This window comes from Vombatus ursinus, unplaced genomic scaffold (genome assembly GCF_900497805.2).
Source record: "Vombatus ursinus unplaced genomic scaffold, bare-nosed wombat genome assembly UNPS02014807.1, whole genome shotgun sequence".
NCBI classification, from domain to species: Eukaryota; Metazoa; Chordata; class Mammalia; order Diprotodontia; family Vombatidae; genus Vombatus; species Vombatus ursinus.
The window spans coordinates 16,331,005-16,351,039 of record NW_020954585.1 but is presented as its reverse complement, the minus strand read 5'-3'; the positions used below and the strand labels follow the sequence as shown (position 1 = coordinate 16,351,039).

General features: G+C 37.1%; 1 protein-coding gene across 1 annotated transcript in view; it reads left to right on the top strand.

The window, feature by feature from the left end:
- The window catches only part of LRRC2 (leucine rich repeat containing 2), a 136,943-nt gene that overhangs the window by 41,833 nt on the left and 75,075 nt on the right, over nucleotides 1-20,035 (top strand). Inside the window, exon 2 of the mRNA XM_027874424.1 lies at nucleotides 5,282-5,489. Coding sequence (XP_027730225.1) covers nucleotides 5,282-5,489 — 208 coding nt within the window. The remainder of the gene's footprint in view (nucleotides 1-5,281; nucleotides 5,490-20,035) is intronic.

The following is a 20,035-nucleotide window of genomic DNA, read 5'->3' as shown; positions in this document are numbered from 1 at the left end:
GACAGGGATGAAGAGAGGGAGAAGTGGAAAAATGGTTTGACTATGTGAGTAGAGAAAATTTGCAAGAATTTGGATATGTGGCTAAGGGAGAGTAAGAAGACAAAGGTTAAAATGAGGTTGTGAGTCTGGGGTGATGACTGAGAGGATTACAGTGCCCTTAGCAGTAAAAGAAAAGGTCAAAAGAGGGAAGGGTTTGGGAAGAAAGAAAAAGTTTTGAACAAGTTAAGTTGGAGATGCCTATGGGACATCTAGTTTGAAATGTCCAAATGACAGTTGATAATGTAGGACAGGAGCTCTATACTACACTACAGGTGGATAGAAAGATTTGAGAATCATCTGCATAGAGATGAAAATTGACCACCTGGAGCTGATATATAGAGGGAAAAGAGAAAAGGAACCAGAAGAGAACCTTGAGCAAAAACCAAACTTAGGAGGTGAGATATGGATGAAAATTCAGTGAAGAAGACTGAGAAAGACTGTTCAGAGGAGGACCAGGAAAGAAGAATGTCTTGAAAAACATGAGTAAAGAATACTAAGCAGGAGGGCAGCTAGGTGGCACAGTGGATAGAGCACCAGCCCTGGAGTCTGGAGGACGTGAATTCAAATCCGACCTCAGATACATAACACTTACTAGCTGTGTGACTCTGGGCAAGTCACTTAACCCCAAATGCCTTACCCCCCAAAAAAGAATCCTAAGCAGGAGATGATAACAGTAGCTTGGTGGCTTTGCAAACCTCTAAAAGATGTATTAGTGCTATTTGTTGTTGTTATTATTATTATTACTATTATTGCAGAGAGCTCAAGAAAGATGAGGATTGAGAAAAGGTCATTAGAGATAGAAAATTAAAGAGATATCAGTGACAGTCAAGGGGGTAAGCTCCTGTAAGACATGGAAGAGGATAGGGTCAAGGCTACAAATTGAGTTATTACTAGATAACCTTAGGAAAAAAAATCTCTTTCTTTAAAATGGGAGCAAAGGAGAAGATAAGACAATCTTCTAAATTTCAGAGACTTCACAGCCTGTGAAGTAGGTTAAAGTTACTCTTGGCCAAGTGTCGACAACTGTGGGATGAAAACTATGACATTACAACTGTTAGTTTTTTAATGCATTCACTAGAAAGTCTACTGTCTTCACTGGGCCTTCTGTACAAGCCTCTGCATGATTAGCAGTGGTTATAAAGCTCAGGCTCTTGGTCTCTCTGAGGGTTGCAAAGTGGGATTCCAGATTTTGTCATTCCTGCCAAAATAACTTTCAAAGTCTCTACATCCTCAGAAAGGATCCTGTCAGGAAAACCACGTAAAGAGAAATATTATTCTGAACACTTTAACACCTGTAGAAGCTAAAAAGTGAACCCAGAGGGCAAGGTCATTATCTTCCTCTTGTCCATCCACCTTCCTGCCTTGAATAGATAGATGTGGTCAGCTACGAGTTGCCATATATCTAATAGGGAAGATTAAATACACATAGTAGTATATCTGTAAGGGTAATTTGTACAAGGTGAAAAAATTCTGTTAGACTAGTATAGGATGTAAATATATTCCTTTTCCTCTGGCCCCCACCCTTGGAATGTTAAACTTACCAGTCTTATTATCATTAGAATATTAATATCATAAGTCTTGTCCAACTATTCCTCATACCCCATCAGGTATGGCCTACTCTCTAGTCACTGTCCGTGAAGCCACTCTTATAGAGGCTTTTCTCTGTGTGTCCATGCAGGAGAATAAAATCTTGAAGGGTTACTTAACTGCCACAGCCACCTAGACAGACAAAATGCTATTTTAAGCTCTTTTTATAAGCTAGGAAATAAAGGACCAGATATATTCTGCTTCAAGAAGAGTATAAAATATGGAAATCATTAAAATTCTCTTATATAGCTTAGGAGCTCCCAGGCAGGGAAAGTTAACTCTCTCCTTCCTTCCTTCCCCCCACAATTCAGGGAATCTGTGCTTTCTGTTTCTTTCTCCCATTTGCATACCTTGCCTAGCCACTACCCCCTTTTTTCCGACTTTTCATTCACAATAACAAAACATACAAATCAAAAGCAACTATGATTAATCATATTCTAAGCTGGTATTAGTGCCAATTAAATGACAGAGTAAGCAAAGTAAAACAAAAACAAACAGATAAGCTTTAGACTTAACATGAACCCTATACAACAAGGAACTATCCCTACCTGTTGTCAGTCCTTTCAAAGAAACAGTCCTACAAAGATCAGTCAACTTTAGGCTTGCCTCTACTAAACTTCAGGCTGCATCATTGTTCATGATGCTGCTACCTCAGTTGCTTCACTTCAGATTTCATCTTCCTTTCCACTCTCTATTCCATCCATTTCTTGCTTGAATCCCTGACCAAAAGTTAAACTGAATACCCATTCATTGTCAGAGGCATTCATTTCAAATATATGTACCCTTCCTCACTTCTTGAAGTTTTTGACTTTTCTCCTTCTAAAGGAGAAAAAACAATATGTCTCACAGCACCTTTCTGGAAAGACTTGTATGAACTGATGCAGAACGAAGCCAGCAGAACCAAGAGAACAATGTATACAATAACACAAACTTTGTAAAGGCAAACAACTATGAAAGACTTAAAAACTCTTATCAATATGATGATGAATTATAATTACAGAGAATGAAGACGGACTATGTTAACCACCGCCTGAAAGAAAGCATTCTTGCATGTGGATAATGTGGAGATTTGTTTGGCTTGGCCATACATATTTATTACCATGGTTCCTTTCCCTCTTCCCTTCCCCTTCCCTCATTTTCTTCCCTTCCCCTCTTCTCACCTCTCCCCTCCTTTTCTCTTCTCTTTCATTTTAAATTGAGGAAGAAACGGATGTTAAAGTGTGAAAATAAATGCTTGTTAAATTAAAAATTTTTTTATAAAAGACATAATATCTCTGCCATCTGTGAATTGTGACAAGCCAAAGAACTCCATTTCAGCCCAGCAAAACTTAATTCACAATATGTATTTCTCCTTGGGAGAAAGCAATACCAAGGATAACATATAAACATGTGAAAAATGTCAGAAAGAATAACAAGAAAGAGATATTGAAGAGTGATATGTCAGGTGTAATGAGATGTGTCTCAGAGTTTGATTTAACTTCAAATTTATACTTAACCAGTTTGTTCACAGGAGTAAAACTTCATAATAGACCTGTTGAATGACTGAATTTTGTTGATGTTTTTACAATTGCCAATTTTCTCAGTATACTCTTATGAATGAGAGTATTAGAAGAGCATTTCCTATAGCTACAACATTATTTATGGTGGCTATTTTCTTGGCTAATGCACAGAAATCTATTTAACCCATAGTATTCCGGAAGTATACTAAATAACACTGAAATTTTCTATTGTGTTTATGTCAATCTCATCTCATCACAATCCTAAGACAATAGTATCTAGAAAAGTATCTAAGAAGTATCTACACGAATCCCCTCTTTCTACATCCACTTGTGATGAAGAGATTGTCGTTCCTTCCTTCCTCCATTCCTTACTCTTCTTCAATGGAGAAATGGAATTTCTTCTTATTCTTCTTTGGCAATAAGAACTTTTCTCCTTTGCCTTTCTACCCATTTCAATAGACATATAAAAATATTTCAGGACACAGGGACATATGAAGAAGTTGAGACTTGGTGAGGAACTCTTAGCAAGAATTGATGGGGAGGAGAGAGCATAGAATAGTTTAGGGTGGGAAACTCAGAATAAGCTCTGGTTATGGGCTTGAGAATTTCAGTTAGGGAAAGGTCAGTTCTATTGCCAGAATCTACTATTGTTTTTATTGGTCCTTCATTTTCAAAGAGGACCAGGGCCAATGGGGCAAAGGTGAAGAGAAACAAACAAATAAACAAACAAACGACCCAAAACCAGCAGTAGAGGATTCTAGGAGGGAAATGAAGGAGAATTCTTATAACCGTGACAATCAAGGAAGCCTTATGTAATTTTTTTTGTGACTTAGAGTTTCTAAGTTAGGAACACTTTACCCTAATATATTTAATTATTTTTCCTCCTGTTACGGTGGAAAGAACGTTGGGCTGGGTGTCAGCATGCCTACATCTTAGTTGTTCTCTGCCACTAAACTATTGTACAACCTTGAGAATATCATATGGACTCTCTGGGCTTCAGTTTCCCATCTCTAAATTGAAATGGTTAAGCTAGACCTGGGTGGGGAACCTGCAGCCTTGAGGCCACATGTAGCCCTCTATGTCCTCAAGTGCGGCCCTTTGACCGAATCCAAACTTCACAGAACAAATCCCCTTAATAAAAGGATTTGTTCTGTAAAACTTGGACTCAGTCAAAGGGCCGCACTTGAGGACCTGGAAGGCCACATGTGGCCTCAAGGCTACAGATTCTCCACCCCTAGGCTAGACTCTTTCTACAGCTCCTTCAGTCTTTAACTTTTGAAGATTCTGTGAATTACCATTTGAACACAAACATCACAGAGTAATCTAATTACAGATAATTAGAATAGAAAGGTCAATCTGAAATTGAAAATTTTAGGTTCCTCCATCTCTCTTGTTTCAGTTAGATCCTCTAACAAGGTATTGGTTCCAGTTCTCCAGTCTGGACGTGTTGCCTGCAAGATTCAGTTTAGTCGAGTTAAGGTTGTATTTAATATTTTTGTCCTTTATGTCGTCCCTGGTGTAGGTGCTGGCAACACAACAAATATCAACAACCACAAGAACAAAAACTAAAACTAAATTCTAAAAACTAAGGACTTGGATAATCCAGAAGCCAAATCAATTTCTGCACAAATGAGAGCTGACTTACCCTATACCTCAAAGATTTAAAATGTTATCTGTGAGAGTACAACTTAAAACGCTGTGATGTAGTGGATGACTTGCTAGACATAGAATCAGGAAAATCTGAGTTCAAATCCAGCCTCACTTATTACCACTTAGGTGACCCAGGGCAAGTCACTTAATCTTTGTCTGCCTCAGTTTCCCCAACAGTAAAATGGATAATAATAGCATCTACTTCTCAAGGTAATTGTGAGGATCAAATGATCAAAAATATTTGTAAAGTATTTAGAACAGAGTCTGGCACTGAGTAAGTCATTAATAAATGATTCTTCCCTTCCCTTCTCTTCCCCTTTAACAGTTATGTGACCTTGAGTCTGTACTTGAATTTCCTCATCTTTAAATGAAGATAACTAATCTACCGGGTTATTTTGAGGACTGAATGAGCTAACAGATGTAAAGGACTTTGAAAAATCTGAAAGTGCTTTTATAAACATTAGCTATTTTTATAACCACTTTTTTTTCCTGTTGCATTATTCTAGGATAAAAGAGGAGTGGAATTTTGTTCAAGAATGCAGGAAGAAAGGCATTCCCCAATCTGTATACTGCAAGAATGGTTTTGTAGACACCAGTGTGAGGCTTTTGGAGAGAATAGAAAAGAACTCATCACTGACAAAGGAGTCACTTTCCAAGGACAGAGGAAAAAGAAAAAGTAAATTCATTTTTGAACTTTCAGGGATGGAGTGGAAGGTAAATTGGTTTTGGTCCTCTGCTTGTAGCATTTGAGTGGTTCACATGGGGCTTTTACTAACGTCCACCACTAACACTGAAATAAGCTTCTAGGAGAGACAATAGCTTTTGCTTCTTTTTTCACTTTAAATAAATAATTTTCTCCCACACTCCAAAGAGTTTGGGGGATATGAAAGACTTAATTATCATTTCTCTAATTATCTATGAACTACTCCTTTATAAAACGCTATCACATTGCATTAGAAACCTTCTGTGAAAATATCTATAGGGGAAAAGAAAATAGTAGCAACCAGCCTCTATTAGTTGGTCACTGTTTCCTAATATCCACAATTCTATTGGTCTGTTTTGATATTTAAGATTATCCTATATCTATCAACATTATAGACCAAGGCTTTCTTTTAAAAAAAATATACACAAAATCGTAGAAAATGAGGAGTTGTACTAGATGATATCTTAGGTTCCTTTTAGTTCTTGTCTATGATGATAAACCAGAAAACAATTGATATGATTTTGTTGAATTATGGTATAATTGCCATGTTAGAAGAAAGCTTAAGGGGTCATTCAGTATGTCTTCCTGACTCGTGAATTCATTGAACTCAATCTAGGCCACAGATAAATGATTCCTAAGAATTTTTTCCTTAAATGCATTTTGTATTATTATACATGTATAACCTATGTTAAATTGCTTGCCTTTTCAATGCAGAGGAGGAGAGGGAGGGAGAGAATGTGGAATTTAAAAAATTTGAAATTTGAATTTGAAAATTGAAAAATTTTTAAAGAATGTTAAAATTATTTTACATGTAATTGGGGAAAAATAAAATATTAAATAATAACAAAATAATTATTTCCTTAAGTACCTCCAGAGTAGCAAACTCAAGAACTTTGCTTGTTTTTTTTTTTTAACCATAGTGTATCAGAAACACTAAGTCTGAGAGTTTCCAGATGAAATATGTGAGGAAGGAAATAGTGATTTCTTCAGCCAGCTTTAGGCAAGTCAGAGTTTCTAAAGGAAAAAAAAAACTTTTTTTTTTTTTTGGTCTGTTGACTACTCAAATAGGGTGAAAGACCCTGTGGCTAATTTTTCCTCTTGTCACTCCAACTTCCACACTGTATTTCTGCACACTACCAAAATGAATAGGAAGAATAGCAAAGATTTTGTTGAAACAATACTTTAAAAAAATTCAGCAGCGTGCATTAGTTTTATTTATTGATTGATTGATTTATTTATGTATTTTTCCCTCTTTTTTTTTAAATCTATGTTTTGATTTTCATTAACATCCACTGGTGCAGATCAGCCACTCCTCTATGATTTGTAGTTTTGGACAGTTGCCTTGGGCACTGAGATATCAAGTGACTTGCCTATGGTCACTCATCACGTATATATTAGATGCTGGACTTGAACCCAGGTCTTTCTGAATCCAAAACCATCTGTCTGGCCACTACCTCAACAACTTATTCCATTTAGCAGGTATTTAAGTGCTTACTATGTGCCAGGCACTATACAAGGTGCCCAGGATGAAACAAAAATGAAACAAAAATTAATCAGACGCTGACCTGGAGGAGATTACATTCTATTGGGGAAAGGAGTGAAGGGACAACAAGGCTACGGAAAATTAAATACCAAATCATACAAAGTAATTTTAGGGCTATCAGAATAAATTCCCTGAAGGTGGTATCATGGGAGCTGAGCTTTGAAGGAATCTAGGTATTATTGTTTATAACAATTTATAACAATATTAGCTAGCATTTATATATACAAAATCCTTACAACAACCCTGGAAGGTAGGTGCTGTTATTATTCCTGTTTTATAGATGAGGAAACTGAGGTAGACCTCAAGGTGAAGGGATTTACCTAGAGTCATACAGCGAGTAAGTGTCAGAGGCTAGATTTGAACTCAGGCCTTCTTGACTTGAGAGGCAGTACTCTATCCACTGATCTACTTAGCTGCTTCTATGAATAAGAGATGTAGAAACAGAACTTTCCAGGCATGGAGTATCCATGGGCAACAATAAACAGGTTTGTTTGGTTAGAACACAGAGAGAGTCATGCATAAGTCTGGAAAGGTATGCTGGAGCCCAGACTGTAATGGGTTTTAAAAGTGAATATATTTGATCTTAAAGGCGGGATCTGGACCTCTTGCAGCTTTTTGAGCAGGAGAGCGACATGATCAGACTTACACTTTGGAAATTTCAATATCAACTTGAAAGCTCTATGAAGTATGCTATAGAAAATGAGCCTCACTTCCCTCATTAATGGTCCACAGGCTAATATCTGAGAACCACACATTAATTCAACACATTTTCTGAGTGCAAACTATATGCAAGACACTACCCTAGATGCAGTGAATACAATGATGTATAAAACATGATCTATGACTGTTCCAAAGCTAGGCAAGACACGTGTGTCTTTGGCCTTCTCATTTCCCAGTGGCACAGTGTTAGCTAACACAACACACAGTAAATCTGGAACAGTAACTCAGCAGCTAGATATCTCACAAAAGCTGAACTGAGAACAATTGTTAGAAGTAGCAGAAAAACAGATCAGTACACGTAAGGGGAAAAAAAACCCAGCACTTAGACCTATTTGAAAATAAAATGATTTACCCCAGGAGACAGTAAGTTCCCCATGACTGGATGACTTCAGGAAGAAACTAAGAGAATTCTTGCTCAGGTATGAATGGGACTGACTAGAAGATCTCTGAGGTTCCTTGCAACTTGAGACTCTGCCATAGATTTAAACCAGGCATCTTTTCACCTTAAAGATAATTGGGGACCATTCCAACCAGTATGTATTTTAAGACCCAACCCTGATCTAGGGGAAGGATCCTCCAGATGTGAGGAGCAGATTCAATCCCTCCTCCTATTCCCTTTAGTATGCTATTATAAACCAACCTGTCACAATCTATTTTGACATGTCTATCACTTTACAATTATTTAATATGGCAACTCAATCAACAATATTTATTGAGCAACTATTATGTACAATACAATGTTGTGTGTCCTTAGGGAGACATAAAAGTAAATTATAAAGACAAGACAAAACACACAGAGAATAATGGACTAGGAATTAAGAGATCTAGTCCCTGCTCTCTTACTTGTTAAATGAGTGACCTTGGGCATGTAAATTGATTTGACCATATTCCTACTATCATCTTATATGGTCATTAAGTTAACATTACATATTTATTCAGCAAATAAGATGAAAATTTCAAGAAGATTACAGTGTAGTGGAGTGGAAAGGAGGTAAGACATGTATACAGGTAACTATGGTTCTCTCAGGCTGATTTATCTCTACGCAAATAATATTCTACCCTTATCTCTCTTCATCTCCATGTCCACATCAACAATTGCTTTTTGGGCACTTCAAACTGGATATCCTGTTCAGGAAGATATAGTGGCTCCCTCTTTCTGTCAAGATTCAATACAAACTCCTCTGTTTAGTATTTTAGCCCTACTCAGTTCGAGTCTAGTCTGCCTTTCTGGGCTTCTTGCGTACCCTTCAGTTATCCTATGTTCTTGCTGCGCCTGAATCATGGCATGCTATCTTCCATACTGCTGTTTGCACAGGCTGCCTGACTGCCTGGGAAGTACTCCCCTCCTGACCTCTACCTTTGAGAATCCCTAACTTCCTTCAAAGCTCAGTTCCACAGCCACATAAGGCCTTCCTTCATCCTTCCATCTACTGGTCTCCCTACCTCTACCCCGTAATTGCCTTGAATTAACTGCATATATTTAGCACTGACATATATATATATATATATATACATGTATATATACATGTATACATATATACACAATACATATGTATATATTTATGTATGAAACAGAGAGACAGAGATATACACACACGGAGACAGAGGCAGATGAACACAGAGACAGAGAAACTGAGAGACAGAGATAACAGAGACACACAGAGACACTGAGACAGAGAAAACAGAGACACACAGAGAGACAGAGAGAAAGAGAAACAGAGAGAATGAAGAAAGGTAAGCCAGAAAAAGATACAATGGAAAGCCCAGTACAGTTAACAAGATGATATCAAGCTGCATTTGTGGAGGCAAAACATTTTGAAAGATGCTACCACTTTTTTGACCATCACCTAAGATATCACTCCCATGCAGACATAAGTCATCATGGATGGTATCAAAATACTGATTTAAAGAATGGTGAGGGGAATATAATGAAGATAACAGAACTGAAGTGTTGACTTTTCTGTTTGCAGGAATGTCTTTTTGAAGTGGTAGAGAAAAAAGAAAGGGTACTCTTTCTACATGAATTTGAGAGGCCACATATGGAAGTGGCAATAGGTATGGAGTTGTACCTTTTTAACTGGGAGGTCAGTAAGTGGGATGAAACATTATCTATATTTATTCCCAGGGAAAGGTAATGGGGTAATTTGAAGGTGACATAAATTTAGGAGGGAGTAGCTACCACATTGGGTTACAGAGTGATAATCCCAAAAGATCTGACAAGCTAGAGTATTGGGTTGAACAGAATAAAATTCACAATGGATAAAACATTGGAATTGGAGTTAGGAAGAATTTAATTCTAATCCTCCCTCAGATACCTGTTAGCTGTGTGACCCTAGGCAAGTTTCACTCAGTAACCTCTCACAATCTTAGTTTCCTCAGCTGTAAAATGGAGATAAAAGTTTTACCTACTTCGTGGGGTTGATGTGAATATCAAATGAAAAAGAAAACGTAAGTAAAGTGCTCTGCTTAAAGCTCTATATAATTTCTAGCCATTAATAAAGACGCAAAGTTTCATTTGAGTTTTTTTTTTAATAAGCTCCACGAGTACAAGATGAGGGAACTATGGTTAGCCATGGTTTGTCTGAAAGAAGATATGGGGATTTAAGTGGATTGTAAACTCATGATGTGTCATCACATGCATGATATGTCAGCCAAAAAAAATCTAATTTGATCTTGGGCTGCATTAAGAGAAACATAACTTCCTGGAATAAGAAGGTGATAATCTACTTGTACTCTTCACTGATCAGATAACATCAAAAATATTGTGCTGACTTCTGGCTACAACATTTGAATAACATTCATAAGCAAGAAAATGTTCAGAGAAGAGTACCTGAGTTTACACAATGTGAGGGCAGGTTGAAAGAAGTAGGATTTTTTTTTCTGTTGCCTTTTTTTCTAATTCTTTTTATTTATTTATTTATTTGGCTAGGCAGTGGGGTTAAGTGACTTGCCCAGGGTCACACAGCTAGTGAGTGTTATGTGTCTGAGGTTAGATTTGAACTCAGGTCCTCCTGACTCTAGGGTCAGTGGTCTATCCACTGTGCCACCTAGCTGCCCCATCTAATTCTTTTTTTTATTCCATTTCAAATTCTCTCCCTCTTCCTCCTTCTTCACCCTTTGAGAAGGCAAGAAAAACAAAACTCATTATAAATACGTATAGTTGTGCAAATCAAATTTCCACATTAGTCATGTTAAAAAAAAAAGAAAAAGAAAGAGAAAAAATAGATTTCAATCTACACTCAGTCCATCTTTTCTATCTGAAAGTGGATAGCATGATTTACCATGACTCCTTTGGAACTGTGGTGGACCATTGTGTTATTCAGAGTTACTAATTCTTTCACAAGTGATTATCTTTACAATATTACTGTTACTGTGTACAATGTTCTCCTGGTTCTACTCATTTCACTTTGCATCAGTTTATATGTCTTCTCATGTTCTTCTGAAATCATCCTGCTTGTAATTTTTTATACCATAATAGTGTTCTACCACAATCATAACTTGTTCAGCATTCTCCAACTGATGGGGTATCTCCTTAGTTTCTAATTCTTTAACACCACAAAAAGAGTTGCTATAAATATTTTTGTACTTTTCCTCGTTCTTTGATCTCTTTGAGGTATATACCTACTAGTGCTATCTTTGGGTCAAAGGGTATGTACAGTTTAAAATTTTTTTGTCATAGTTCCAAATTGCTTTGCAGAATGGGTATACTAGTTCACGGTTTCATCAATAGTGCATTGGTATACTTGATTCCCCAAATCCTCTCCATTTGTCCTTTTCCTTTTGTCATCTTAGCTAATTTAATGGGTTGAGGTGGTATGTCAGAGTTGTTTTAATTTGCATTTCTCTAATTATTAGTGATTTAGAACATTTTTTATGAGACTACTGATAGCTTTGATTTCATCCTCTGAAAACTACCTACTCATATCCATTGACTATGTATCCATTGGGTAATGGGAATTGAATGTGTAGGCTAGAGAAGAGAAAACTCAGGAAGAAGGAAGAGCTGGAGGGACATGATAATTATGTTCAAGTATTTGAAGGGTTGTCAAGTGGAAGAATGATTGACTTTGCCCTGTTTTGTCCCATTGGAGCAATAGATAGAACTTGTAAAGAGGGAAATTTAACCTTGATGTCTAAGAAAATCACAACAACAATTTAATAACAATTAGAACTAGCTATCTCAGGAGGTAATGTATTGCTCATCATTGGAGATCTCAGGGAGAGGTTAGATGATCACTTGTATTATATGCTATCATATGGGGTTCTTTTTAGATAGGAGTTGGACTAGAAAGCTGCTGAGATAAATTCCAACTTTGAAATTCTGCTATTTTTCATTCTGGGTTAAGTTTATTCTTAATTAAAGAAAATAATTTATAGGTATATGGGACAAGTTTTCAAAAGACCTAAGTCAAATCAACAAGCCAGGCACTGTGCTAATCTGCACTGGAGATACAAAGAAAGGCAAAGATACAGTCCCTGACCTCCAGGAATTCAGAGTCTAATGGAGGAGACAACAATTCAAACAACTATGTAGAAACAAAATATATGCAGGTTGGAGTTAATCTCAGAGGGAAGTTATAGGAAAAAGGAGGACCAGGAAAGCTTTATTGCAGAAAGTGAGACTTTAGCTGAGGTTTGAAAAAAGCCAGTGAAACCACCAGGTGAAGAGGAAGGAGAGAATTCCAGGTATTGTGGATAGCCAGTGAAAATTCCTAGAGTCAGGCCATGGATTGGTTTTTGAGAGGAAGGAGGCCAGTGTCACTGAACCTAGATGAGTGAGGTGAGTTGAAGAGGAGAGGAAAAAAGGGAGCTCTTAGAGAATGGCCTCATTTTTTCCAGTGAAGTATGAGGTAAGTTCCTCAGCTGAGAAGGAGAGAGAGAGAGGGAGCAAAGAGAGGTTTAAGGAAAGATGAAAAAAATTTTAAAAGCCATTATGGTGTTGTGAATGGATTAGGGAAGTGTTAAAGGATTACTTAGCAACAAATCTGTGTTGGACTTTTCATCATTTTCTCTTCCATTGTTCCATAGCACTGTGAACAGTCAGTCAATCAATAAGCATTTATTAACACCTACTATGTGTCAGGCACCAAAGGTAGGTACTGGGGATAAAAAGAAAGGCAAAAGACAACCCCTCCTTTCAAGGAATTCACAGTCTACTAGGGGAGCCAACAAGCAAACAAAAAGCAAACAAATATGTACAAAAAAGGGACATGCATGATAAATGAGTTCTTCAGAAGCAGACACAGACAGACAGACACAAACAGACATACAGTCCTACTTCAGAACACACAGACACACAGCAAGCTCTTCACACAGATATACAATAAGACAAACATCTGTTCTTCAAAACACACATATCCAGCCGTGAAAGCAGCAGTTCATGGGAACAGTCAAAGGCTGAGGCTTGGCAGGGCTGGATCATCCATATAAGGGAACAAGAGGATGAGAGACAAGGCTCTAAAGGAAAAGACAATGTAGAGTTTAACTGGTTTGCCAGGAGTCAAGATGGTGATGTGAGGAGAATGTAGCTAGCTAGAAATGATAGCCTGAGAAAGAACTGATGGGCAGAGTAACTGGAGATCATAATGAGGATGAAGAACAGGGTTAGGGGATAGAGGTAGAGGAAGAGAATGACAATAGATTATGATGAGATAAAGGAATTTCAGAGTTAATAAGTGGTTCATGCATCATTTTATTAATCATTAAAATACAAATAAAATTGTGGAATAAAGAAATAATATTTAATTGGAAACTAAGGAAGGTAGGATCGCATAATATAATCATTGGTTTTGAGCTGGAAAGGACCCTAATGGTCACTTAGTATAATCTTCTTATTCTACAGATGGAGAAACTAAGACCCAGAGAGGTAAAGCAACTTGCTTAGAAGGTAGCAATATAGTTTCAGGTTTTTTTTAAATTTTTTTAAAATTTTTGGCTAGGCAATGAGGTTAAGTGACTTGCCCAGGGTCACAAAGCTAGTGAGTATTATGTGTCTGAGATCAGATTTGAACTCAGGTCCTCCTGACTCCAGAGCAGTGCTCTATCCACTGCACCACCTAGCTGCCCCATAGCTTCAGTTTTAAACCCAGATTCTCTCACTCCATCCAGTCTTTTTCAGGATTATAAATTAGGAGCCATTTCTATTTGTCCTGATCTATGTGTTGCCACTGGATCCAGATAGCTCTGGAGGAAAGAGTGAGGCTAATGACTTTTTACAGCCCTGACTCACTTAAATCCAATTCACTTGCAAGTCAAGACATCACCTTCCTAATGTCATTGATCCTCTGTGAGAACAAAGGAAAACAACAATCTGTGAGGGTTATAAATTATCATCATTGAGAGTGGTTTTGACATTACTCATAACATATTACAGAAGTTATCTCAAATTATATATATATGTATATATAGACATATGCATTCATATACATATGTATACACACACATATACTCTCAAGGAATGGAGGCTAATATACATAGTAGAGAAGAACAATTATCTACTTACTGGATCATGTTTCAGTTTATACCTTATTTCCAAGGTAATTTTTGAGCTTAAAAGGTTGTGCCTTCATTACAGATCTTTAGCAAATGAAATTTACAAAACTTGCATTTCTTAATGGGAAACTCATTAAATATCTTCATTTTATTAATGTCTTTGATTAAGACAAAAGATCTTACTTGAACAACTGATAAACTTTTAGGAGCAACACTTATTAAGAACCACATAATACATCAATATTCTGATTTTTCTTCTCTTTTATGGACAAAATCATTGAAAAATGAAGATGAATTAAGATAATTTTTGAGATGGTGGCATGCTGGACAACTGGCCTCTTCTCCTTCCTAAAATGGCTTTTATTTTTCCTCAAGTTCTTAATTTGGCTCTAAAGGACTCCTGATTCAATAAAAAAAAAATACCACTTCAGGAAGCACTTATTCCCTTGTTGAGTATAGAGCTGCAAGAGTTGTTGATAATGTAAATCTTCAATCTTTGTTGTGATCTATTATCCTGGAAGTCTCTGGTTAATCGTAGATGAAAGAACAAGTTATATGATAACAAGGAACAAAACTTTAGAAGTATTTTCTTTCTCTTCCTTTATTTCATTACTTTACTGAAGCCCCTATTTTCTCTTTCCTTTATTCCATTTTAGGTTAATTTCATTGTTCAATTAGAATCAAATATTTCTTCATGTTCTATTATATGTTCAATGCTAATATGTCTTACCATTCAAACTTTCCTTTCCCAAAATTCCTCTTCTTCCTTCCTTCCTTCTTTCCTGGGCAAATGACTGATAAAGATGGTTTAGATATATGGAAAAAGATGTTTCTTTTCCTCACATTGTTCTTTATTTTTCATGGGAAATAGCTGTAAATCCTTATTCATGCTCTTGTTTTAAGACTTTTTAATCTTGAGAAGTCCTCTAATAAAAGTAAAATTCCCTTTGGAGGAAAATGGTAAGCTCCTACTTATTAATTCAAACTTATCAGCCCTGTTTCTGGATGACGTCAAGCAAAAATATTCCTAATCTTCCCATCCCTTGTGAAATCACTTGCCTCAGTCCTATGACACGATCTACCCTGTGACATGACATGGAGACTTTCCTAGACTTTTTTACTCCCTTGAAACATTACATGGTTAACTGTCTCATTTTTTCCCTATTTCTCCTCCCCCTTTGATATCACACGGGAATTTTCCTCACACTGACTCCTGTGGCATCAGGATGGGTTCTTTGTCCACTGATTCAATCATTCTATTTGGTTCTACCATTCTATTGAGTATATAAATCTGTCCCAAGGGCTGGGCTACCCCATTCACTCATATTTTGGGAACATTGCCTCTGCTTCATAAATTTTAAAAAGTCAATGTTGGCTCCTCTGGAATTTATACATTTCTCTACCCTTCTGGATTTTGCAGAGGTGATCTGCTTGGATTTGAACAATTTGGTTTCCTTTAAACCTTTATAGAGCTGGCCTCCTTTCTCTGAAATTTTCACACAACCCTCCATTTTTATCCACAAACCCCAAGACAACCATTTTCAGTAGCTCACCCAGGCATAGATCCTCCTGATTATAGACTGGTATGCCTCTTGGGATGTCCAACTCTTTTATTCCCACACAGTTCTTATAAGACTTGGAATTGGTGGTAAATGAAGCATTGATTTGGCCTAGATGAACACTGTGTGGACCACCTTGACTTTCTTGACAGTGAGATGCTGAAAGGATGTGTGCTTTGACTTAGACTCATTCTGCAGTCATCAAACAGAAGGCATCTTTACATCTCCCCAGCTTGATTTTGACATCCACACAGTTGAGCAACAGTTTTTCTTGGGGAAAAAAAGAAAAAAAACAAATCTCTGTGCAGATGGTGCAGGAGTGCCAATTTTCTGCTTCTGGGTGTCAATTGCATTCAGTTCACAAAGCCATCATTATCTCCCTCTGGGTCCACATCTTCATTGTGACCTGCTGTGTCTTTATAAACCCCCCCAAGCCAAAAGCTGTGTCACCAGCATGTTGCTGCTGTAATTGGGCACTGACTCAACGAAAGCCCTGTAGGTGGTGAAGTTGTTGCTCTGTCTGACAAGCCAGTCACCCCCAGTCACATAGAGATAGGCAAAAATAAAGGTGATGTGGTAATTATTCGAAGATATGCTCATCTTCCTTCATGATTTTGCAGGTCACAAAAAGCAGATTATTATTTAGATTTGAACAATCTTATCTTTACCCATCTATGTAAAATTACAAAGGGAGAAATTGTGGTAAATTGGTCTTCTGGAACATTTCAACATAAATATTTCTTTCAAAGCACATTTGTGTGAGTGAAAGTTGAAATAGGTTCAACTAGAACTTGGTGAATTCTTCTGAACTCCAGTGTACAAACACCATCATTGATGTGTCTTTTCTTTAAAAGATGTTCCTTTTAGTGGATTTGGGGCTATGCTTCCTAATCCACTGTGTCTTATTTTGATGAGTGACCCTTCTCTTCTGAATCTTCTTTTTAAAAAGCTTAGATTGCGTGGAGTGCCTGACCTGACCTGCTTTGTACTTTTCTGCTTCTGGGAGATAACTGCATCTCCTGTATTTTCTCTGTCTTCTCTTCACGTACATGAAGTGTGCTCTCCTCTGTTCTGATTACTTACTGAAAATGGTGTTGACTACATGACCTAGCATGTCCTAGTAATGGTTTTTAATGGCTGCTTTCATGTGAAGTTCTGTCATTAACAAATCCCTTCTGAAAAGTGCCACAACCTTTCTAAAGAGACTTCAAAATAGCCCTCCTATACCTTCCACGTACATCCTTAGGGTGCCACAAAAACCTATTAAAGTGCTTCCTGACTGTTTCCTGTAGCAATCTTGGTACATGTGAGGGTCTTTAAAGTCTTAGGAATAGAATTTTTTTCCTTCACAAATTTCTACTTTTCTGAGGGCACAGGCAGACCTTCATCAAAGTGGAATGGAAGAGGTTCATCTAGGGCCATCTTTTTTTTTTTTTCACAGATACTGGTGCTGAGACCTCATTTACCCACAGACATGCAGTGAGACTTACCATAAGTGACACCAGCTGGTGGCAACTTTTATGGGTGGAGACATACCTCAGTAAAGAAATGTTAATGGTTCCCCAACATGTTATGTATATACTATGTCCATTTACATACAGAAAGAATTTAATCCACCCATTAGGTCAGCAGGGTATGGAGCGTTGCTGATTGGTACATCTGCTGGCATTCCCAACAATAGCAATAGCACCTCATGTTGCAGTGAAATGGAAAGATTTCCTCAGAGGCTTGGCATTATTTGCCCACAGCATGACTTGGCTTGAAGTTTCTTGCTCAAAGTGATGCAGTTGTTCAGAGCCTACATCATCTTGGTCATAGAGTGATTTTTTGCTCTTCTCTAGGGTAAAGCAATTAGAATGTGTGTAATTTTCTATGTCAAAAAGTAGCATTGTTGGGGAGGGTATACTGTATTCTGGGAGGTATGGTATCTTTAAGGGACCTTTGTCCCCCAAGACTGGAGGTCCTGGGGACATAATAATTGTACAATGACACTGAATGTCATTTATCCCTTGGCAAACTACTACCTTTCAATCCTAGACATTATTTAGATTGTCTTCTTGAACCAACTGTTAAACTAAATAGGTCATCCTACTCATTTGACCAGAACAATTCTTCTGCCTCTGCCCATAGTTTTTGAAGGATGTTTTTCTATTCTGTAAACAGAATTCTGACTGAGTTTTACCTTTTACAGCTCTTTAGGGTAAAAAGTCTCTGTAATCTCTGCTCTGTCAATATCTTTCAGTTTATGAGCAATCTATTGAACACCAGTCATAACCTCTGTCACAAGAAATATTCCATCTATCAAAAAGTCTGCCCATATCCCTTTTCAAGTTTTCCTTTGATCTTAGCTGTACATGGTCACCTCTGGCACTAGTAGATAGTACTAACATTTTTGATTTGTTTGTTTTCTTTAGAGATTGTTGTCATAAATGGTTCTCATACCACTAAATAATTTGTAGGAGTGACACCCATCTGTTGATTATGGATAGTCCATATAGTAATAGCAATTGCTATCGCTATCTAAAATGTCCCAAAGCACATTGGTGTGACAAAATGTGTTTTGACCCATAAAATAATGCTGCATATTTGATTTTATGAACTAATTGGACCATTGAACAACCTCTGCCTTCCCCTGAATATTGATAAAAAATGGTAGATTTTTTTTGACTTAAAAGCTTATTGTTGGGATTTGTTAAAAATCCTTTCCATTGGTGGTGCCTCTGGATTTTTTCAGTCACCCTACCTGTGTCAAACACTGATTTGAGAGCATAGGTCAGGACTGAACTGTCTTTAACTTTCAGACTAACTGCTTAGAATGCTTTGATATATATATCTATATATATATATCTATATATATCTCAATACATATATGTATATATATATTAATTAAGATAAACTTAAAATAAACTTGTGCTCATATAATTGGCTAATATCTAGGTTGGCCTGACACTGGGCTTCTGCATCTGGAACTGTGGTTCTGTTCTTTGGAAAGTTTTCTTATGCAGATTTGTGCAATCTGTAAACATCTTTACTCAACCAATATAACACTCATACTCCTCATCTCTCTATCCCTCTTTAAGGCCTCTTGAAAAAGAGGTAACCTGCTTCTACAGACTATAATAGATAGCCTTTAATGAAGCCTACATTCTTCACATATTGGAGCCCCCAATGGTTTGAGAGAGCCATACAAAATATGATGAGATGTAGAGAGTAATTTAAGTCTCTTACATTTTATGGTATGGCATCAGAAATGCATCTTTGATTGGTTTCATATGTTTATAGCTTTATGTTGATCATTCACAACATTCCTGTGGTCTATTGAAAGTATAGCTTTTCTTACAACCTCCCACAGTTTGGAGTCTGAAGTGATAAAGTGATTGTGGGCAACCATCTGGCATGTTTCAGAACTATTAATCTTATTCAGGATGGTTATTAAAAATACATGTCTGCCATTATATTCATCATTTTCATTTTATAAGCTACATATGTTATAAGGTTCAGCAGTTACAGGATTTTTATTTTTGTATGGATATCACAGATTCAAACCTCCATAGCCTCATTGTATTATTCATAACAAGACAGCACCACCTGCCCAGGTGCATTTACCATACAACTGTCACAACAATCTTTCTGAACTCATTTAAAATCTCAAAAATCACCCAGCAAGAACACATATTTCCTCAGTGGTAGTTCAACAGATAAAGCATTGGGCTTGGAATCAGGAAGCCTTAAGTTCAAATCAGGTCTCAAATCAGGTCTTACTAGCTGTATGACCTTGGGCAAGCCACTTTACTTTTGCCTTAATTTCCTTATTTGTAAAGTGGGAATAATGGCATCTACTTTACAGGGTTGTTGCGAGTCTCAAAAAAGATAATATTTGTAAAAACAAAACAAAACAAGAAGTTTTTAGTATAGCTTCTGGTATATAGTTGTTGTTGTGTTTGTCTTTTGTTCTCAAAGAGGACCATGACATCAGGGAGATGATGACATGACTTGCAATTGACTTTGTTTTGAGTGAGAGAGAGCTGTGCAAGGCTACCAGCCTCACTTTCTCCTCTAGAGCCATTTGGGTCCAGTGACCATATACTCATCAAGAAGACTGGAGATTGCCCAAGATGCATTGGGAGACCCTGGCCCTTTTAAGCTAAGGTTTTTTTAGGTTCTCACTTTGAGTGAGGTAATGCCCCTTCAGTGAATAGGCTTCTTTAAGAAATGAGTCAAGGGATGGCCCCTTTAATAAAAA